At 43.6% G+C, this 21,880-nt stretch overlaps 1 protein-coding gene across 5 annotated transcripts in view; it reads left to right on the top strand.

Annotated features, from left to right (window-relative positions):
• The window catches only part of LOC119228594 (E3 ubiquitin-protein ligase SH3RF3-like), a 67,704-nt gene that overhangs the window by 33,158 nt on the left and 12,666 nt on the right, over positions 1–21,880 (top strand). For 4 of the 5 annotated variants that reach the window (XM_037488364.2, XM_037488363.2, XM_037488362.2 and 1 more), the window contains 5 exons: positions 7,081–7,356; positions 9,179–9,274; positions 14,584–14,892; positions 15,804–15,919; positions 19,884–20,054. In XM_037488364.2, coding sequence (XP_037344261.2) covers positions 7,081–7,356; positions 9,179–9,274; positions 14,584–14,892; positions 15,804–15,919; positions 19,884–20,054 — 968 coding nt within the window. The remainder of the gene's footprint in view (positions 1–7,080; positions 7,357–9,178; positions 9,275–14,583; positions 14,893–15,803; positions 15,920–19,883; positions 20,055–21,880) is intronic. The other variant, XM_037488365.2, reaches the window with a different exon arrangement.

Here is a 21,880-nt window from a genome sequence, read left to right as displayed (position 1 = left end):
GGACTCCAACCAGATCATTTAAGTCCCTTTTAATTCCTTCAGCCCCCCTCGAAAGTTCACTCAACCCGACGCTCCACCGCATCCTCTGCACGGTATGCAAATATTGACTTTAGGGTCAAACTAGTCATGAACAGACGGCACACACATTACTTTAGCACCCGTGTTGACATTGCTATTACGGGGGTGTTGTAATTTGTAATAACACTCACATATTGCATTTCTGCCTAAATGTTTGGACACCGTGTGGACACATAAGGGCAGAAGGTGTAGGTTGACCTGGACAGGGTTTCTGTGTGAAATACATTCTAGTGTCCCAATCTCATTCGTCTGTGTCTCCTTCTCCTCCGAGGAGCAACTTGACGCTTGTTGAGGGCAGAGAGCTCCAGTGACCCCTGACCCCACCGGACACAAGGCGCCGTGCTTCAATTCACGCCGTGTTTAGATTTGAATCCACCTTCAGTGGATTTCCACAATAGCTCCGTTTTTTTTTCAATTTTCAATTCGGGAAAAAAACTTCAAATGAAATAGTGACTTGAGGTGAAAACAGGAGGAAGGGTTTGGGCTCTGAGTCGGGAGTATTTAGACGCAACTCAACCTTTTTTTTCGTACTGGTCACAGCAACGCTAAGGGCCACCGAGCAATAAAGCCTCAATCTCTTCCCCAATCTTGCCTAGACCTCGACAACAGCCACCTCCATTTCACGCACAATGCCATTTGTCCTTCTGATTTGAGGTGTCCCCCATTCTGTCTCACAAATAAATCCATCGATGTACGTACATGCATATCTGCAGCAGGCGTTTCATCGACCAAGTGCAGTTGGTTGATGAAGGAGTTAGAGCAAAGCAGATTTGGCTTTTCAATGCTCAAACGGCACCAAGATATTATTTGCAGACTTTAATGTAAACCTCTGGAACAGACACTTGCTCTTGGAAGCCGTTGTGACATTTCTGCAGGACGCAAGGATCGATGGACCAGCTCTCCTAAGCGTGATGCAACTGTTAAGTCAGAAGTTTCCATGTTTTTAGCTTGGAGCCCGTAAACATGATGAATCTGTGGATGAGGGCACATGCATGGCGGAATTTATTGTTCTCAATTTATATGCTCTAGCATGTATAATGGGGGGGTGTATGGGGATGTTATTACAGCAGTAAATTGAACTTTGCAGAAGCTTAAAAAATATCTCCCAATATTACAACTTTAATGATGGATCTTTATATAATATATACTTTTTATTATTCAACTGTCAGCTACCAATATCTCATTATTTTAAAAATCTAAAATCTAATCAATATTGGCCTCAAGTGTCTTGGTGCACCACTTTTAGCGTCATCACCTTTACTGATTCCTCCGAGAGTCGAATATCACGGATGAAGACTCAAAGCAAGTGGTGTCACAGTTGATTGACAAGGATAACAGGAGTGTTGCACATATAGTTCCAGCAGAACAAACTACTTCTTGGTGACTCTCACGAGGGTGTTTTTCCATTATTGATTTAATAAGCCCAGCGTGAGTGTGAGCGTGTGGCACAGTGACTCATTAATCCTATTATAAGGGTTTGTGAGTGCGTGTTGGGGGACAAACCATTTAAGTCTGTTGTAGAGGGAGAACGATGCAACAATGCAGATGATATTACAGCTCAAAGTATAATAATATAAGGTGAGAATACGATGTTGATACCTCGAGAAAGAATGACTTGATAATTGCACCATGACATCGTGTAAATTTGAAATTTCACCCAGAGTTGCACACTTAGTAGAGTGCAGATATCTGCCAGCTGCGTCGTGTGATTGAATGACCACTGCCCACCATTAGCTCACGTGCTTGGTGGTCCACGTGTTTTTTTTTCACCTGCCACGAAACGCTCTCGTTCCAACCTGAAGACTTTATTGAGGCTTCCGTTTCTTTGACATCGTGCATGTTAACACGAGGTCGGCGCTCAACGAGACGGAGTGGAATCACTGTGTCTCTGGAGCGCCGAGCAGTCGTTTGAGCGGCAGCGGTGCTGTCGGGCCGGGTGTGTGATTATGGTCGTTGTTAGCTGACAGCAAACTCACAAACACACTGTTCAGAAACAACGAAAGTGGGCAAATTGTTTTCCTCACTAGCAGTCGGGGTGGTTTTCACCACCGGCGCCCCCTCCCCGCCACGACCGAATAAGAGGGGCGAGAGAGGAGTCAACAGGAAGGTTTGAGTGGCCGCTCAAAGACACGACAATGTGAGATTTTCCGTGGGTAGACACAGAGGTGCACGCACGCACGCTCACTCACTCACACACACACACACACACACACTCAATCACGGACGCAGTCATGGAAGAATGACCACAATTGCATGATCATCTTGGAGGAGATAATAAATGGGGTCTAGTATCAAACACTGGACCACAGTGAATGCATCGGTAGCCAGATTTGCTGTGTGTGTGTGTGCACATGTGTGACTGGCGTGCGTGTGTGTGTCTTAGGCTCATTGTTGAACGAAGCAGTCAGTCCCATGTTGGTCAAGTCGTCCTGTACCTGATGGTAACATAAGAGGCACACACACACACAGACAACCGTGAACAGATGGGAGTCTCAGTCGTGGTTGATTCGGGGACTTGTGTGTTTGTGTGTATATCCCTACGGGCAGGGGACACACACAGACTCAAACACACACACACACACACACACACACACACACACACACACACACACACACAAACACAAACACAAGCAGTCTGTGTGTTACAGAAATCCAACAACACTAATTAGTGCACCCCAGGGGTGAAAGTGCACATAAAAAAATGTGTGTGTGTGGGTGTGTGTGTGTGTGTGTGTGTGTGTGGGTGTATGTGTGTGTGTGTGTGTGTGTGTGTGTGTGTGTGTGTGGGTGTGTGTGTGTGCGTTCTGGCTAACCATAATACCATACCAGTGACAGGGACAACACCAATAATCTCCTTCCTGCCATTCAAACGATTCCTCTTTTTTCACTTATTAAATGCCTCCTCTGGGTAGATTCCTTGCTATTCTCACGTTGGTGGCAGCCCAGCAGGAAGTCAGTGGTGAATCTGAAAGTGATGACACACATGACGGTTATCTCACAGCCAGGGATGGATTTAAGAAAATCTCCAGCAAAGGGCTGATTATTCCCTAAGCAGCAAAACCAGATATCAAATCTGTGTATGCACAACGCAACCATTCATTGTCTCCTCAGTTTCTTCATTCATTTTTGGTGGAATTATGTTGCCTGTTTGACACATCGCAACACTTATATCACGATCTTGGTTCTGCTGTACCAAGTTAAATTGCAGCAGAAAAACCAATTTCGAAAGAGATTTTCTTTAGGCCAACAAGCAACAAAAAGAAAATATTCAAGGCTAAGACAGCTTGAGGAAATATCTCTTTACAGCTGCAATTATATTGTTCATTAATAGACGTATTCCTGTCTGCAAATAATAAATGTGCTGTATCAAGAACTCGGCTCAACAAACACAACATTATCAATACAGTATATGAACATAGAGCAGTGCACGTATATGTATGCACTACAATCAGTTTACATATCTAGACAAGAACATCCTTGATTTTTTATTTTGTCTTTGACCGTGAAGGCAGAAGTTACAAATATGTTATCAGCTCCTGCCAAATGATCTGAGTGATTTGTACAGTGACTTTGGGTCCTTTTCCAAACATGATGCCAGAAAAATGTAAAGAGCAAAGTGCATGTGTTAGCGAGCCCTCAAAATGCTTTGAAGACAATACAGAAAAAAAAGCAACACTGCCACAGTCTCTCAAGCAGCTGTAACAAAAGAGTCGGGCGGAAGGGAAAGTGGACGGGTACATTTTTCATTCAATCACCTCTTTGAAGTTCTACTACCTCGTCTTGCCTGACATTCAAAGTCGGGTGGTTTCATGTTTTACTTCATCTGAAGAGCCGACCCTCCGCGAAGGTGCCACAAGGCGTCTTGTCGGAATAATTTACATTTTAGCCTAGAAGACAAATGTTCGAGTTCACAACTTGAGAGCTGAAGTCCTTTAATAGTTCTTCTGAAGTAAAGTTTGTTTGTTTGGTGCGGAGGGAAACCCTCAAAAGGCTAAAAGCTGCTGTCAGGAACCAGACTTCCCTTAGAAAACCCGCTCATTTTACTGCCGCGTCGGACTACCCGTGCACTCCCGGTTCCGGTATGATCCCACAAAGCGGCTCGGTGTGCTAGCAGCGTGTGATTTGTGATTTGTGAGGGTTTTAAGCGACCTCCTTCGTCCTGGCGTCGAGAGGAGGGACATCCGGCAGCGTCCCGGTGAGGCTCGCCGGCAGCCTGTAAAAGGTCATCCAGCCCGGCGGCCTGGAGGGAGGAGAACAGATGGAAAGAAATGCGTGCAAGAATATAGCACTTTCTTTACTCATAGAACTAATTATGTCTCTTACAACAATGTTCTTGGTATGTAAATGTGACTTTTATGACAGAGGGTTTCTGGGGAATCGAACTGTCAGTCACAAGTTTGCTTCTCTCCCGTCTGTCACTTTCTGATTCCTAATTCACTCCTTTAACGCGTTTCTTTTTTCATTCTCCTTTTCGCCTGTTGCCATCTGTCGTTCATCTCAAAGCCTGAAACCAGATGTATGGAGACTATTACAGCAGTGGATTAATGGCTTTAAAATGAGATGATTGGGAATGACCCAGAGTACACTTGGTCACAGCGCAGAGATATCTCTTCTCCAGGAGTGTAAATGCATCCAAGACATGTTGAAATCGAATGGATCAAACCAACCTGTGGTTCGGAGGTGATTCGAGACTTATTCGAGCCAGATGTTGAAAAAGTCGAAATGCATCCGTGTCTATCGACTGCTCTCCCTCTCACCGGAGAAAGAGAGCGTTGCTCCTCACAGGGGGAGAGAGCAGTGTAAGTCTTAAATGTGTTTGCGGTAGTTTATGGATTATTGAATAATTGTTGGCTTTCATTTTTAACTATTAAATCCTGTTACTACATTGCCAAAAAGCAGTATTAGTATTTATTATAAAAGTATTTCTCATGCTAGACGTCTTCTCCAGCTACGTTACCACCCACTTTTGGGAAACTGAAGGCGGATTGTAATGGTGTTTAATGGTATTTGTGATCTGGCCATCGGAGACACGTATGGTGCTTCTTTGTAGTAAATCGCATCTAGATTTTTAGGGATTCAAGACACTAGTTTCCTCGTATTGCATCACCACTGATCCCGGTAGAGTCACGCGGTGCAGCCTTGGGCTGATTCTCCCCAGTGTCGCATCCGGGGAGAATCAGCCTCTCAGTGTTGTGTATGAAGAGAGTGTATATGTGTGTGTGAAAGCGTGTGTGTCTTAGTGTTATTGTAAACATCTTCTCTGGGAGGAAAATAAGTTGTTTCCCTTAAATTCAACCGTTACGTGCTGCTGTCTGTTTATCTAGATCTTCCTCCAGATAAACTCGGTTTTAATGCCTGACTCCTTCAAGAACATGTTGGGGATATTAAGTGTGTGCCAAACACTGTTCGTTTGGGTTTGTGTGCTGGAGAATGTCAAGGTGTCACTAGTTGAATAGAAATGGGTTATAAACTGTGTTGACTTGTCAATTTCATGCTTTTATTTTTTGAGGCTTCTGTCCAATCGATTGATTCCAATTTAACTCTTAACTGACACGCAAATCCCCTCAATAACTTTTTACCATGCAAGTTTTTTTCCTAGCACGACATGTTGCTCGAGTCGGAACCTCCAGAGTCCAATGAAAATTTGGTTTAAACTCTTTGGTCATCCAGGATTTGTCTTCATAAAAAGACAAAAAGTCAATCGAAGGATGACCTCATACAAAAGGGACATGCTTTTATGAGCTTGGAACTTCACCAAAATAGTATAATTTAATTTAATCTAATTTAATCTTCTGCTCTTTAGTCTGGGAGTGTGTTGTCCCTGAAGTAAGACGACGGCTAGTAAATGCTAACGATTGCAGTTAAGGAATATCTCTACGACTACGATCGCATTCATACAGCTTCTATGTGTGGAGACAAACACGTCACGGCCTACAAAGATCGACAGTCCCGCTGCACCCGGGTTACTGTCCCCGGGGGCTATAATTGGACCGTTGGGGTTCGGTCAAGTGAAAGCTGATCAATACCGCTTGTGTTGTTGATGCAACTTTAACAGGAATTAAATCAAACGTTAGCACATTGCTTTGTGTTGGGTGTGTGGGTCATCTGTCCGTCATGTGTGATAAACAAGGCACCCCAAACCTGATTTCGAATGGAGGTCCAAGGAGGGATTTGGGACGCTGGTCTGGCATTTTCCAAATGACTGTGTTTGGCCTCGGGGGGGGGGAATGCTCCGAGCTCTTTGCCACAAATTGGATTTTTTTTAACTGTTTAAAGTTTTGGTTTCACTTCATTTTCGGGCTCCTGCAAATGAATTTGCTGATGGCTGAAGGAATCGATGCGTCGTTTGTATTTTCATTCGGACAACAAGAAGAGACATGAGAACAAAGGAGAGCAACGTGAATAGACCACTGCCACACATTTCACATTGTTACCTGGAATAAAAGGCACCCTTTCCCCATATTACAGAGAATACAATGGGAAATAGTCAGCATCAAGGTTTGTGAGGCATCCGGCATCATTTCAACACAGCGGCACCATGTCTCTGCATTACGTGGGACTGAACTACACAAGAATGTTCTATTCTCACTGAGACTCTTTTCTCGGTTCTAACCTTCGTGGCTGGTTTTATGTTAACATGAGACCAACACAGATTTTAAGGGGCCTTTTTTCTTTTCAAGAAAAAGCACATTAAAGATATATTTTCTTCTTCTTTTTAATCCCACCCAAACCTTTTACGACCACTTGTTTCAGCTCACATTCACGGGATCACAGCGCCCAAACCAACACAAACCAGCAATGACAGAAGCTCTTTTTCCATCCTCACGCTGGACGCACACCAGGGTGAAAGTTATCCCTCGTAGGATTTGAGATGGATCAAGATTAAATGCTGCTTCAAGTCGGCACATCACGCCGCTCCTCGCCACCTTGAGGGACGTGTTTGATGCATGGGCGTCCTTTAACAGTTTGCTTTTAACGTGTGTGTGTGTGTGTGTTTCCCAGAACATCCCAGCGCTGCCTTGCGGCAAAGCCCTCTACACCTACGAAGGAAAAGAACCGGGCGATCTCCAATTTTCCAAGGGCGACATCATCATCCTGCGACGCAAGGTGGATGACAACTGGTACCACGGCGAGCTCAGCGGCCGCCACGGCTTTTTGCCCGCTAGTTACATCCAGCTGCTGCGACCCCTGAGCCAAACTCCACCCCAGGGCAAAGCGCTGTACGACTTTGAGGTCAAGGATAAGGACCAGGACAAAGACTGTCTGGCCTTCAGCAAGGTAACACACACATACAGACATGTGCTACACACACACACACACAGTCACACTGTTGGCCTCATGGATGAATCAGTGTGAAGTGAGTAGAAGATGACGCTCCTCTGTGGTGTTAAACGTTCAACGTGGGCCACTAAATCATTTATTACGGCCGACTCCACTGTTTGTATTGGTTCCAGGATTTGAACTTCAAGCGGGTCAAAAGTACATGATTTTTCACCCTTTATGCCATATTTTAGTTCTAGTTTCAATTTGTTTCTGTTTGTCAGATTAAATTGGGAAGTGCAAGAAAAATGTTTTGTTTCAGTGGCTCTAGCTGCTTGGTAATTAGTGAATCCTAATGCTCATGCTGGTACTGGTGAGTCTCTCTATATATAAATCATCAGGTCCCCACTGGATTGGTTCTACTTCTGGGTTTGAAGTTAAAAAAGTCCGACTTGGATAGGTATCCTCTCAGGTCCCAAATCATCCGAAACATCACGCCCATTTGTAAAAACAGTACCACGAAAGGGACGGACAAGATGACAGATGACACTGTGTTTCCAGATTGGGTTTTGGTGTAAACAGTCATTTCTATTCCTCGTATTATTCGCCTCCTCAAAGCTTATCGCTTTGCTCCTGCTGCTGCTCCGGCTCATTTGTGCTCGGGCACATCCTCTCGGTCTCCGCACTCTAATTAATTGTGTGGCTGTGAAGAGGAGAAAGGTCATTCAATTACGGTGTACTATACTCTTCACTGTAGGTGTATGCAAAGCATTTTCATACGGGAGACGCCTCGTCACAAACAAGCTCGGTCCGTATTAGCAGATAATGAAAAGACATTCAAAGTTCACATCATTTGTGCATTTCGGGGATAAACTAATCAACGGGTTAATGCTTGAAGATTACACAAAGCTACACACTCACGCTGAGAAGCGCACCCCCCCCCATCCCGCGGCGCGTTGTCATGCAGAAACCGGTACTGTTACGGCACTGATGTTTTTTTTCTCATGGGAGAAATAAATACTCGGTATGACTAACACACAACAGTAGCTTGAAAGCATTATTTCTGCCGGGCCCTAATGGTCCGATCGAGCCCCCTCGTGTTCATGTGAGGAACAGAGAGGGAAGAACACTTTCATGATGGAGTGGGTGGCTCCGTGGGTTATGTGTGTTGTGTGTTGTATTGTGTCGTGTTGTGTTGTGTATGTGCTGTCCATGGTGGAACGAGCTCTCTGATGACATCAGGACTAAGGACACACCTCTTCAGACCACGACTAAAACACTAACAAATTGTAGCACCTAAATTCTAATGGCTGTTATCTGTGACAAGTTGTAAATTGGCTTATTTGATGAAATTGCACTTTCTTGTTTCTTGTTCTTCTGAGTTTGGATCCCTATGATTGAAAAGCACTTATTGTAAGTGGCTTTGGATAAAAGCGTCAGCTAAATGACATGTAATGTAATGTAATTGTGAACGAAGAACGTAATATGTTTCCATTTGGGAATAATACCGCTCAGAATATTAAATCAAGGCATATGAAATTAAGTGAAACCAGAAGCTTCACGAATGCACTTACAATTTGAAGTCAATGAGCTACAACATCCAAAAAACAATCTATACCATTTTTTAAATTATCTTTGGCATTCGTCCTTGATCAAGCAATCCGACACATGCACATGAAAAGGATAAGGAAGGTTTTGGCCCCGCGTCGACCAGTGAGATTTTATTTCATCCTTTCATTTTATTTTGTTGCTTTCAAACCCCCCCAATTACTAAAGGAACTAAAAAGCTATCATTTGGACCAACGGTGTGTGAAGTCTCACTCATTTCCCCTCTCTCCAGGATGAGGTACTGACAGTAATCAGGCGAGTGGACGAGAACTGGGCAGAAGGCATGCTGGGAGACAAGATTGGCATCTTCCCCATTCTCTATGTGGAGGTAAACCCACAGACATTACACAGAGTCACACCAAACATTCACACGTCGGGCTATTACAGAAATGCTGCAGCTGTAAAAGCAACAGCGATGTTCCAGAAGAACCCCACTATTACGGTGTTGTTGTTTATCATACTGCTGCTTTTGGGAGCGGAGCCATGAAAACATGTTTTCTCTCTCGGGGAAATTAGTCGGCCCCGCTTTGACGAGAAATACAGTAAATGTTTGTTTTTTACGGGCAGAAACATTTCTATTGGTTTGAAAATATCCTTTGAAAATTGCGACAAAAACAAGGGAAGCTGGGATGATATCCTAATGGCCAAATAATCAATTTAAATGCCCCGCGGTTTCAAATGTGCTTTAATTCAAGGACTCTGTTTTGTTTGTTATGTTTCAATCTACTGCTTTTGATTCCACCTGAGCTGAGACGGGGACACGTGGCGCTTTGTTCTGGGGTCAAGATGTAACGGAGGAGATAAATGGATTACACTGTTTTCAAGTCATTCAGTGTACCAGAAAATACCGAGTGAGTGCCATGTGCCACCTGATCTGGGTTCAGCACGGAGTCTGGCTTTCATGTGAAAGGCTGAAGTTTAATACAAGACATTCTAATTGAACTCAAATGGTACTGTGTGTTCTTTCTTCTCCGTCAAACATGGAGCTTTGGATGTTAATCAGCAGTGAGGTTCCACATGATGTTTCCGTGTGCGGATGGGTTATTATTTTTCAGCACTTATCTGAAGAAACGCTAAGCCATAAAATGTAAATTGCCCCAGAAATATAAATTGCATTATAAATGCGTTTTGAAACTTGGCAGAGGGCGATTTTTCTTTCAGGGAATTCCTTGAAGAAAAATTATAAAGCCCTTAACACCATAAACATGTTACCTAGTGCATAGGTTTACACAGTGCCGGTTAATCTTTGTGCAAAAAAAGAGGAAAAAGGAATTCACGATTTGCTCCACAATAAATTAAAGGCTTTTAAACAGACATTGGGGGGAATCTAGAAGGATGTGTTTCCTTCTTTCTTGCTGTTGATGATTTTTTTTTTTTTCCTCTTTTCATCGCCACAAATTTGTAGAAACGCTGACTCTCTAATGGTCTTGTCAAAAACAAATGATGAAACGTGCGATAGGAGGCTTGTCAAGACAAAAACCCTCATCCTCATCTCAAGTTACAGATCCAGTACACGATGTATCCTAAGTGCCCTGTGCTGTAGCTCAGAGAAGATCATGGAGGGAAGGGATGAGAAAGACCGAGGCTGATGTCATGACTCTTTCCTTCATGCTACATGCATTTTATTGCTTTTGATAGCCGCATCTTTTGTGTTCATCTACTGAGCTTTATTTTCGTTTTGTTTCACCACCATTTAATCACACTGCCTCCTCGAAAGATCACTGGTCTCCCAATCATATCTCTGAAATTAGCCGTTTGACCGAACGGCTCTCTTAGGTGATGAGGACTAAGCCGCTGGCTGAGAGAGGCCCGGAGCAAACACACACACGGGGGGAGGGGGGGGGGGGCATTAGATGGAGATGCATCAATAATTTAGAGCTCTCCATCACTCTGACACAGCGGGGGTACGGGGGCATGTTGTGTGTGTGTGTGTGTGTGTGTGTGTGTGTGTGTGTGAATGCAGTCGCAGCTTAATGAGGAAGGCCCAGCTGGACTTCTGCTGATCTGTGCTCGTCTCTGTGGATATAAAGTACCTCTTCTATGTGTCGTCTATTGAATACACACTGCTTGGGTTACTATCTGGATCAGTAGATCAGGGATGGAAGAGGAGGGGTGTCGGCGGGTTGGATGGTAGGGATGCCACCAACTCCAGTTAAATTTGCATGAAAAGCGTGGGAACTCCTCAGCGGTCACGTTTGAAGAACCAGGACAGATGTTTATAATACAATGAGGGAGACTTTACAATACAAAAAAGTCATTAGCAACTGAAACATGACTTCTCCCTCTCCCTTGGTAATCAGAAAACAAGTAGAAAGTACAATTATAGGTTAACATCACAAAGTAAAGTGAAGGAGGGATGTTGTGCCTTCAGCTGGGTGCGATGTCAGCTTAGATGAGTTTCGACTGAGCGTGGATGAGGTTGACCAGATCCACGGTTGATTCATGGCAACAGGTGGACAGGCTTAGCATGAATATGTCTCCTTCTCTTACTTTCTCTTTGCCTGTTTCATTTTATGCCTCTTACCGTCTCTGCAGTCAGAGGAAGGTGTGCATGTGTGTGTGTGTGTGTGCGTGCGTGCGTGCTGGCCTGAGCATGTATGTATCCTGCTGGCTCGCCTCTTTCGCAGTGCAGATATCAGCTCATCAGCTCAAGCCTTAGTATTACCTGGAGAGAACAGCCACCCTTCAAGAGACACAGAGCAGAGACGGCTCAACACTCAGGAGATGACCTTGGAGATTCACTTCAGCCAAAAGCACAGGGAATTGGGTCTTTAAACAACCCTCTCTCTCACACACACACACACACACACACAGACACACTCCCTTGTCGTCTTTACTGCAGCATGACCAGCACCATAGCGGTGGAGGTTTACCTGATAAAGCAGTTATCGGTTTGTTCGTATGGTAAGGCACCGACTTTTATTCAAGGTTAAAAGTTGCTTGATTGGTTGTGTTATGGACGTACACAAGTGTGTTGCCTCGCTGACCTTCTTATGGGAGCGTGCGCTCGTGTGTGTGTGTGTGTGTGTGTGTGTCAACCGTCCCTTAAGAAGCAAACTGAGTTGTTTCTGGAGCATCAATCCATCTTGCTTATTAGCATATGATTTGGCTTTGATTAGCATATCTATTAATATGGAAATGCTAAATCACCAACATTAAGCCCAGACGGGTCGGTGCTATACTTTCACATACAAATACACACACACACAAAAATAAACATTGTCTGTCGGGGATTGTTTAGGGGTTTGGTGTTACGCTAAACAGACATGATTGCGATGTAAATTCCTTAGAAGGCTGAAGCTGAGCGTTTTGTCTGTAATTTTGTTGGTTCATATTTTCCTTATTCTTTTCAATGATGAGCCTGTGATTCAAAGACCAAGTTTAACGACTTACATTGTCTTATTGACCACGCCTTGTATGATGTCACTGAGGTTACACCAAGAAGGATTCAGTCAATTAACACCTGCTGAAGGTGTTATATTTGCCTCACACGTGTGCAGAGGTAACGATGTATTGCAGACTGACTCACGGAGGCATTTCTGAGAAATTAATTTCCCTTTAGTGTTTATGTAGTATGCAAATAGCGAACACGAGAAACGTTTTAGGGTTGTACCAGTAATTGTTTTATATTTCCATATAAGGTCTCACATCGCCTCAGCTGTAATATATTTTTAAAATGTATTTTAATTTGTCAGCATCACTCTGCCCGATTGATGCTCTGGAACAAATCTCAACAAGCCTTACAGAGACTGTTGCTGAGCTCACAACCCCCATCAAAACCCCCTCAGCAGAGCCTGAGATAAACATCATGGAGGAACATGAGCGCTTAGAAGAAAAAGAAAAAAAGTGCTGGAGACCTCACCAAATGGCACTGCTGAACGAGGGGGAGGGGGTGGTGGTGGTGGTGGTGGGGGGGGGGGGGGGGGAGTTAAATTGCAAGCAGCAGGTAGCTCGGTGGCATGGAGAAGCAGGGTGAGGGTTGGACTGAGCGGATTTAATGAGCGGCAGCAGGCTGCTGCTCTCCCCCAAACAACTGCGAAGCTCCATAATTGTCGAACACGCCAACTAAAGAAAAATGGCAAAAAAAGTACTTTGGTATAATGTTGTGATATCTCACATATATATGAAGCATTCTTCCTTGCTTTTTTTTCATCAACGTGTCAGCTCTATGGGTAGCTGACATGGTTGATGGAGTCACAGTGTGTAATGGCAGCTAGTAGTGGTAGAACTCACCTGCACTGCACTAGCTGAACGTTTCTTGTTGCAGGTGGTGGGAAATAAATGAATATCTCGGGGATTACAGACCATAAATGATCAGCATAGATTAAGAAAGCCCTAAATACTATATGCCAGACACTATTTTACACAAAGCTGCTCAGATAATTAGAAGACCTATTTATATGAAACCGAAAACACTGGATTTGATAATTGAAATAATTAATCTGAGGCCAGGGGGAAACAAAAGGGAAGGTCTAGCTTTCTGTTTTTACTCGTAAATCATGAATCCCAACGAACGGATGCATTTTCTACTCTGACAAAAGTTTCAAAATCGTCAACTAATTGCACACTGAAACTCTAAATGTCACCAATCAGCAAAGCTTCGTTGAGGGCCTTTAAAAACATCTCATTAAAAACAACCGGAAGAAAATAGCTCAACAGAATGCTCCATGGTACCTTAAACCAGGAGGTTATTCCTCCCAAATGTCTGATGAAAAAACAGAGCTTAGAAACATACACCTAATTGTGTACTCTGAGCTAGAAGGATGTTTTACTTCTTGCATTTGTTTGGTAAGGTAAAATAAATATGAGACTGTAATCACCCAGTCCGGACATGTGCAAGTACAATCGTTGAGTATTAAAACCCATTAAAGCTAAATGCTCATTGTGCTCCTCATTAGAAAAGGCTCAAATGGTTGCAACCACATTAGTGTTGTGGGATGTACACCACTGCTCAAATCCTCCTTATGTTGCATGGTCCTTGTGCACTCTTTTTTCTAATTGTTTATCATTTTGTGTAGAAGATTACCTTACATTGTATTTGTTTAGCTTATGCTATTGTGCAAAAAGAGTTTCTGCCGCTGATAACGGCAACGGCCCAGTTCATATTGACAGAGTAGAAGGCCGATTGGCAGTAGGGGAACACAATGAATGCGGTGTGTGTGTGTGTGTGTGTGTGTGTGTGTGTGTGTGTGTGTGTGTGTGTGTGTGTGTGTGTGTGTGTGTGTGTGTGTGTGTGTGTGTGTGTGTGTGTGTCTCAAGGATTCACTGAATTGTTAACTGAAGGATTTGGTCATTAAATTTGGCAGAAGAATGGGTCAATAATGTAAATTACTTTTGGTTCTTAAATTCTTCAAAAAGAGAAACCTACTTGGAGAACCATCAAACCTCCCTCTGTCCTGATGTGTGAAAAAGATCCCCAAAGAATGAAAAGGGGATGAATGAAGGACCACCCATCCTTGGGTTGTGTTGTGTGTGGAGCGAAGCTCACTGGAACAGCTGCTGCAAGTGATGATTGTTCTGCTGCTGGCTTTTGAACAAGTGAGGAAATATATGGATGTGAACCACAGAGGACTTGAATAAAACATCTGAACTCTTGTCCTCCCCTCGTCCTCCTTCTTCCTTCTCCTCTCACGTCAGTTAAATGAAACAGCCAAGCAGCTGATGGAGATGGACAAGGCCGCGCCGACAAACGCGCCAGGTCCGAGCTCCGAGCCGGCCCCGCTGGGCCCCTGCTCTCCTGGCCCCTCCCCCAGGGCTTCCCCGTCCAATGGAAACAGCTCCAGCCATCGGAGAGGCGAGGGGAAGAAAAACGCCAAGAAGAGGCACTCGTTCTCTGCGCTGTCCGTCAGCCAGAGGGCCGCCCAGCTTAACAACAGACACAGCATGGAGATCTCCCACCCGGTCCTCATCAGCTCGTCTGACCCCAGGGCCGCTGCGCGCATCCAGGTACGCGCACAAACACATGTGTGCGAACTTGAGTCGGAGTTATGTGTAGCGGTGGTAGGGATTTGATGCCAAAATGCTGGCTTCGCTGATTTAATTTTATTGTGTGATAAAGGGATTACAATATAAGTCCAGACAAGAACATGAAGATACAAACAGCTAAGGAGATTACGCCAAGTAAGACAAAGACAAGATGCTCATTTTTAATTGGACAAAAGACGATTTGAATAGTGCAACATTTTGATTGATGGGTTTGAGAAAACAACCAGTGTTTCCAGATGGGGCCATTCCCCTTTGCATATTTAGCTGGATGTGCCAAATCCTACACATAGTCATTGTTCTACAGGTGGGACCATTTTTTTATCCCAAAAAAATACAAGCTACGAGAAAAAACACACATTGGAACACTATGACTTATAGATAAAGATGGGTTGGAATATATAAGTGGACCTTTTGCACATGTTTAGGCTTAGTTATTACTACAATGTACTACACGCCAACAGTGATCAACTGATACAGAACATTACTGCAGTAAACTGTCATCAGCCAATACATCAGGCCAATGTTTAATTTCTTGACCTGGCTCCATGCACACGTTTACAGTATCTCAGCCTGCTCAGCAAGCCAGACTTCACTGTGGCTTCTTTTCTTTACTCAAGATTTCATGAACTTATTCCCCAATCACCTATTCTGACAGTTCTCCGTTACTAACAGCATTCCCTTTTTTGACAGCCGGAGACTGGAGACACATTACAACATTTACTGCCTTTGTTGCATTCACACCTGGGTTGAATTGGTTTTTTCGATCATGAAAAAAAAGCGTAATGGCTGCTCCGCACATATTACAAACAGTGTCTTTTTTTTTCCCTCCACTCTCTATGTAATGTGTGTGATGTCTTTCTGCGTGTCTGTAGGATGCATCTCACCCGGGTCCCTCCCCCTCGTTGGCCGGGGCACTGGTGCCGCCCAAAGTGGCATCCATAACCTCCGAGCTGCTGGCCCATGCCAAGGTTCAGCTGCCGCTCAACATGTGAGTGCACCTCGGGGTGCTGTCTGCTCACCCACCTGCAGCCAGTTTTTTTTAGTGCCTCCTTACTTCCAAACAGCTGGTCTCTTTTCAAACAGAGTGGATATTCGCCTGAGATCCAAACCTCCTGGCAGCGTTAAAAATATTTCCTCTTTTGTGCCCAGAGTTGTTGGCCATGTTGCAACCACATTTACTCCTCCACTGGTCAAGGATCAAATCCCCCTCAGAAAGGAAAAATCCAGTCACACACCATTCCCTCTGTTCTGTGATGCTTTTGTTGTCCATCCGTATTTTATTTTTATTATCAATGCCACAACAAGGCTTTGCCATTATTCACACTGTGCATGCCCTTTATAGCACGGCCTGTTCCGTATGCCTTTCTACTGGAAACAAAAACATAAAATGAAAAGCAAACAATAAGGTGCTTGGTCCTTACTGAAAAATGCAGTACAGGATATATATCAAATATACTGTAGATATAGACATATGTAGCCTTTTATGCATTTTTTAAAATGTTACTATCATTTGATAGTGGTCAGACAGGACATGAGGGGAGAGGGAGATAGGGATGAGATGGTAGAAACTGAAAAGTGGATGTTGAGATTACATCATAGTCACATCAGGAAGCTTTTTTTGACTCCTCTGTAAAACTTGCAGATATTACAGTAGATGGGTATTATGTCTCAGCATGAGCACTTTTCCATTCCTTTAGATTACTTCACAGCCATTTTCTTTCTTGAAATGGGACCTCAGTGGTCACGTCCAGATGGTTGGTGAGGCGTCAACCCTCAGAAAAAGTGTTCTATAATTTACCTCGTAATCAATCTAGCAGGTAACTGCCAGAAAGCTACGGGTACCTTTGAGGTGAGGGTGTGTTTGTGCTATTGCACTTCCATCCTAGTGTGGAACAATGTGAGTTTTAGACCTTGAAAGAGCTTATTTTTGGAAGGTAAGGACATTTGGTCAGTAATTGCTTTTTCCAAGGTCAGTATTAGGTTTGCAGTTTTGGAAAAGGGCCTGTTTTTTTTTATCGGCTGTCTTGCCTGCAGGAAGCAAGTCAAATCCAGCGTCATTATCAGCTCTAATAATGTCACCTTCCGGGTAGGGCCAGGTAGACACACACACACACACACACATGCACACACAATTAATACACATGCACACATATACACTCACCGGCCACTTTATTAGGTACCCCATGCTAGTAACGGGTTGGACCCCCTTTTGCCTTCAGAACTGCCTCAATTCTTCGTGGCATAGATTCAACAAGGTGCTGGAAGCATTCCTCAGGGAGTTTGGTCCATATTGACATGATGGCATCACACAGTTGCCGCAGATTTGTCGGCTGCACATCCATGATGCGAATCTCCCGTTCCACCACATCCCAAAGATGCTCTATTGGATTGAGATCTGGTGATTGTGGAGGCCATTTGAGTACAGCGAACTCATTGTCATGTTCAAGAAACCAGTCTGAGATGATTCCAGCTTTATGACATGGCGCATTATCCTGCTGAAAGTAGCCATCAGAAGTTGGGTACATTGTGGTCATAAAGGGATGGACATGGTCAGCAACAATACTCAGGTAGGCTGTGGCGTTGCAACGATGCTCAATTGGTACCAAGGGGCCCAAAGAGTGCCAAGAAAATATTCCCCACACCATGACACCACCACCACCAGCCTGAACCGTTGATACAAGGCAGGATGGATCCATGCTTTCATGTTGTAGACGCCAAATTCTGACCCTACCATCCGAATGTCGCAGCAGAAATCGAGACTCATCAGACCAAGCAACGTTTTTCCAATCTTCTATTGTCCAATTTCGATGAGCTTGTGCAAATTGTAGCCTCAGTTTCCTGTTCTTAGCTGAAAGGAGTGGCACCCGGTGTGGTCTTCTGCTGCTGTAGCCCATCTGCCTCAAAGTTTGACGTACTGTGCGTTCAGAGATGCTCTTATGCCCACCTTGGTTGTAACGGGTGGTTATTTGAGTCACTGTTGCCCTTCTATCAGCTCGAACCAGTCTGGCCATTCTCCTCTGACCTCTGGCATCAACAAGTCATTTCCGCCCACAGAACTGCCGCTCACTGGATGTTTTTTCTTTTTCGGACCATTCTCTGTAAACCCTAGAGATGGTTGTGCGTGAAAATCCCAGTAGATTAGCAGTTTCTGAAATACTCAGACCAGCCCTTCTGGCACCAACAATCATGCCACGTTCAAAGTCACTCAAATCACCTTTCTTCCCCATACTGATGCTCGGTTTGAACTGCAGGAGATTGTCTTGACAATGTCTACATGCCTAAATGCACTGAGTTGCCGCCATGTGATTGGCTGCTTAGAAATTAAGTGTTAACCAGCAGTTGGACAGGTGTACCTAATAAAGTGGCCGGTGAGTGTACGTCCGGAATAGGTTTGTTCTGCTGATGAGGTTGGACACTTCCACCTTGACCTGGCATCTATTCCTGTTGCCATGGGGAGACGAGAGATGGTCCCCACATCTGTTACCATGGCGATGGGGAGGCAGCCCATATAGGACTTGTTTACTCAGTGGCCTTATTGTCTTCTTTCGGAGTCTGAAACTACCAATCACAAATGTCTCCCACCGGTGACTTAATCATATATTAACATAAATGGAATACATGCAAACATTGACATATATTAAGCCGCTAAGTATCACATTAATTGGCTTTCCAGTTAGTGGGCAGGTAAACAAAGACATACTGATAACACATTCATGGTATAACACATCATTTGCTGGGGAGTAATCATTGACTCGGCCTCTGTTGGTCACATGACTAGAAATTACTAGAATTTTCATTAGTAATATAGAAAATCCAGGCTGCAATATTAGCAGTCGTACGTCTTGTATTTGATGAATCAGGTCATCATTGTAAATGAGAATTGGTTCTCAATTGATTTTACTTGGTTACATAACGTCATATAAGTCAAATAAAATAAGTCAAATAAAATAAAAGTCAGCCTTTTCCAATTCTGAAAATGTGGTAGTTCGCAGTTTATCGCCATACAATATATCCCAAATAGCTTTTAATTCTAGTTAACATGCTAATATTTGATATGTTGGTCTGATTAAAGATTGTGGTAATAGTAAAATGTATTTCATTTCCATATCTCCATATAAGGCCTTGTTCTTTCCTGCAAATACCCCCAAAAATGATGTCTACAAAACTAAATATCAACTATCTCTCAAAATGTTGAATTAACTGATATCCACAGTAAAACTGCGTTTAGGTGTGTAATGCATTTATGGTAAAAACTGTTATAACCATGGCTTACTCAGATAAGATTATCTTAACTGGTAGTCATGCCTTCGAAAAAGTTAATATAACATTTAGTTGTTTGAATGCTAGATAAACTCTACAGCTACAGTTGCTTTTCCAAGGAAACTGATGCTATACGATGGGCGGGCCAACCTCCACGGTACCTCTTTTTGGGCCGATACAAATCCTGTTGTAAATCAAACTATGGTTTGGTGGTTTCATAAAGCCCTTTATGCTCTTCTCCTAGTGTCCAAGGCTCTGTAAATGTCAATTGAACAACTAAAAATAAGATGAGTAATATTCTACACGTGTTAAGACAAAAATTCATTTTATTACAAAATAATTCCTCGAGAGCATTTAAACTGTTTTTTGATGACTAAATATGGAATCTGTGAATATAATGTGTGAATAAAACATGAATATTCTAGAGTACTTTTCTTGATAGCAGAGTTATTTGCTCTCTGATTGAAGTGAGAGAGCATTGAAATTTGGGGGTGTCTCCTGCCTTCTGAACACACTGACAGAAATGTCTACTCTTTTGTTAAGAGATTAATTCACAAATGTACATTCACGTGTTTCTTCCCACAGTTATTCGCATTTGCAGCGGTAATCCACAGGAAACATAATTTGTTTCTCCAGATTTCCTGCTGACTTACAAACATTTTTGCGATGTGACCATTGCCTTTGTTCCACAGATATCTGGCTTTATACGCCTACAAGCCGCAGAAGGCTGACGAGCTTGAGCTTAGGAAAGGAGAGATGTATCGGGTGACAGAGAAGTGTCAAGACGGGTGGTTCAAAGGCACCTCGCTGAGAACTGCAGCCTCCGGTGTCTTCCCCGGAAACTACGTCACCCCGGTGTCAAGGTCAGTGAGCTCGGGCTCCATCATTGGAAGGGTTTTGTTGCGGGGTGGGGGGGAACATCACAGCCTCCAGACAGAAGGTAGTCACGTTGGCCTATCTCACTCCCTCTAAGCTAAGCCGAGCTAACTTAGCTGGAAAAAAGGGACAGTAATGTACCAACGTGTGCTGTCAAGGTGTCCCTCTGCCACGAAGACCGTCCCTACACCTGTGGCAATTGTATGGTGAGTCGGGTGAGCGGGTGGATGGGTAGTGAGTGGTGGTCAGGGGGCTTCCTCTCGTTCTGCATTGCGTGTCATATTTCATGTCCAGCTGTGATTTCAGAGCTTTGTTCCACTCCTCAGTCATTTGTGTCGCTTGGTGCCGTCGTGTGATCGCAGCAGTGCAGTACAATAAGGCCCCTCATTTTGTCACACAAAGGAAGGGGTTGCGCACTCTGTGTAATTGGCGTTTTAATTTTCCGTGGTAATTTTCTGGCTCCGGCTGAAGGCTGAATACAGATCTGACTGAGCAGTGTAATTTACCTGGTATTGCTTGTAATGGCACTTGTGTTTCTGTGTACTTATGTTGCCTCTTGTCACGAACCCAAGTCCCCCAAAAAGCAACGTTTTTTGGGGGACTTGTGTTCGTGACATTTTTTGGAGGCACAATCACACAGGGCTGCATCTTTCCTCCTTTGGCCTCCACACTGTGTACACTGTCAGTATTTAGCTTTCATCACATCGAACAAAGGGATTTGGTGGAACCAGTAACAGCATCTTCTGGGTATTTTCTTGCCTGCAGGGGACTTCAAACCACTGGGAACTCTGCTCCTTTTCAGCGGGGAAGCTGAGAGTTTTTAATTAGAATCCAAAAAACATGGATGGCCCATTTTTGTTGTTAAAATTTAACTTCATTGATTTGCAATTAGGAAGACAGATACCATAGCTATCAAGAGTTTTTTTTAAATCTAATTTAAATACAATGGAACAGACAAAAGAGTCGGTTGTAATGTTCTCATCATCATGAGGATCCTAAACACTGTCATTCAGAGATGTTAAAACCAACAAAAAAAAACAGGAAAACGATTATGCTGAAATCCTATTTGCCACTTGAAGTACATTTGTATTATCTGTTTCTCTAAACTGTATTCTGCTCCACGATGCAGTCAAGAAAGAAAAAGGGAGAAAATGAGAGCAAAGGATGATTAGAATAATAGGAATGAAAAATACAATTAGGGTGAGAGAGATACTGAGAAGATGAAAATGAAGATATGGTACTGTAGGATAGAGAGGAAGGTTGAGCAGAGGGAAAGCGCAAAAGACCTAATGGGGCAGAGAAAGAAAGTGCCGGAAAAAGTAGAATGAGTTGGAGAAAGATGGAAATGAATTGAAATACAAGATAGTCAGAGAAAGGAAAAGACTGAGGCGTAGAAAGAGGAAATTATACAAAGAGATGAAACAGCAGCAAAAACAGCAGGTGTCCCTCTTCACTTGATATGAATGGCTGCTTCATATCCTTATGCAAGCTGGGAGAGAGACATAGAGAGAGAGACTGGACAGGCCAGTAATCAGATGAGAGGCAATTTGTTATTTTTACGCAAGCCTACTCTCTCTACTTCTCCGCCCCCCCCCCCCTCCTTTACCTCTCCCCTCCTCCCTCCTTTGTCTGCAGTGCAGCTCAGAAATGTTTCAATATGATAATGAGAGGCTGCCAAAGATGCGCACACATCCACGCGCACACGCATACATTGTGGAGTGACACCAACACAAGCTGCCAAACCGCCTTTGTGAAAGCCAATTTACATACTGGTTGTGGAATTTATCAAAATGATTTGTACAAACACACATAA

The sequence above is a fragment of the Pungitius pungitius genome, chromosome 10 (genome assembly GCF_949316345.1).
Source record: "Pungitius pungitius chromosome 10, fPunPun2.1, whole genome shotgun sequence".
NCBI classification, from domain to species: domain Eukaryota; kingdom Metazoa; phylum Chordata; class Actinopteri; order Perciformes; family Gasterosteidae; genus Pungitius; species Pungitius pungitius.
This window is presented reverse-complemented; position numbering and strand designations above follow the sequence as displayed.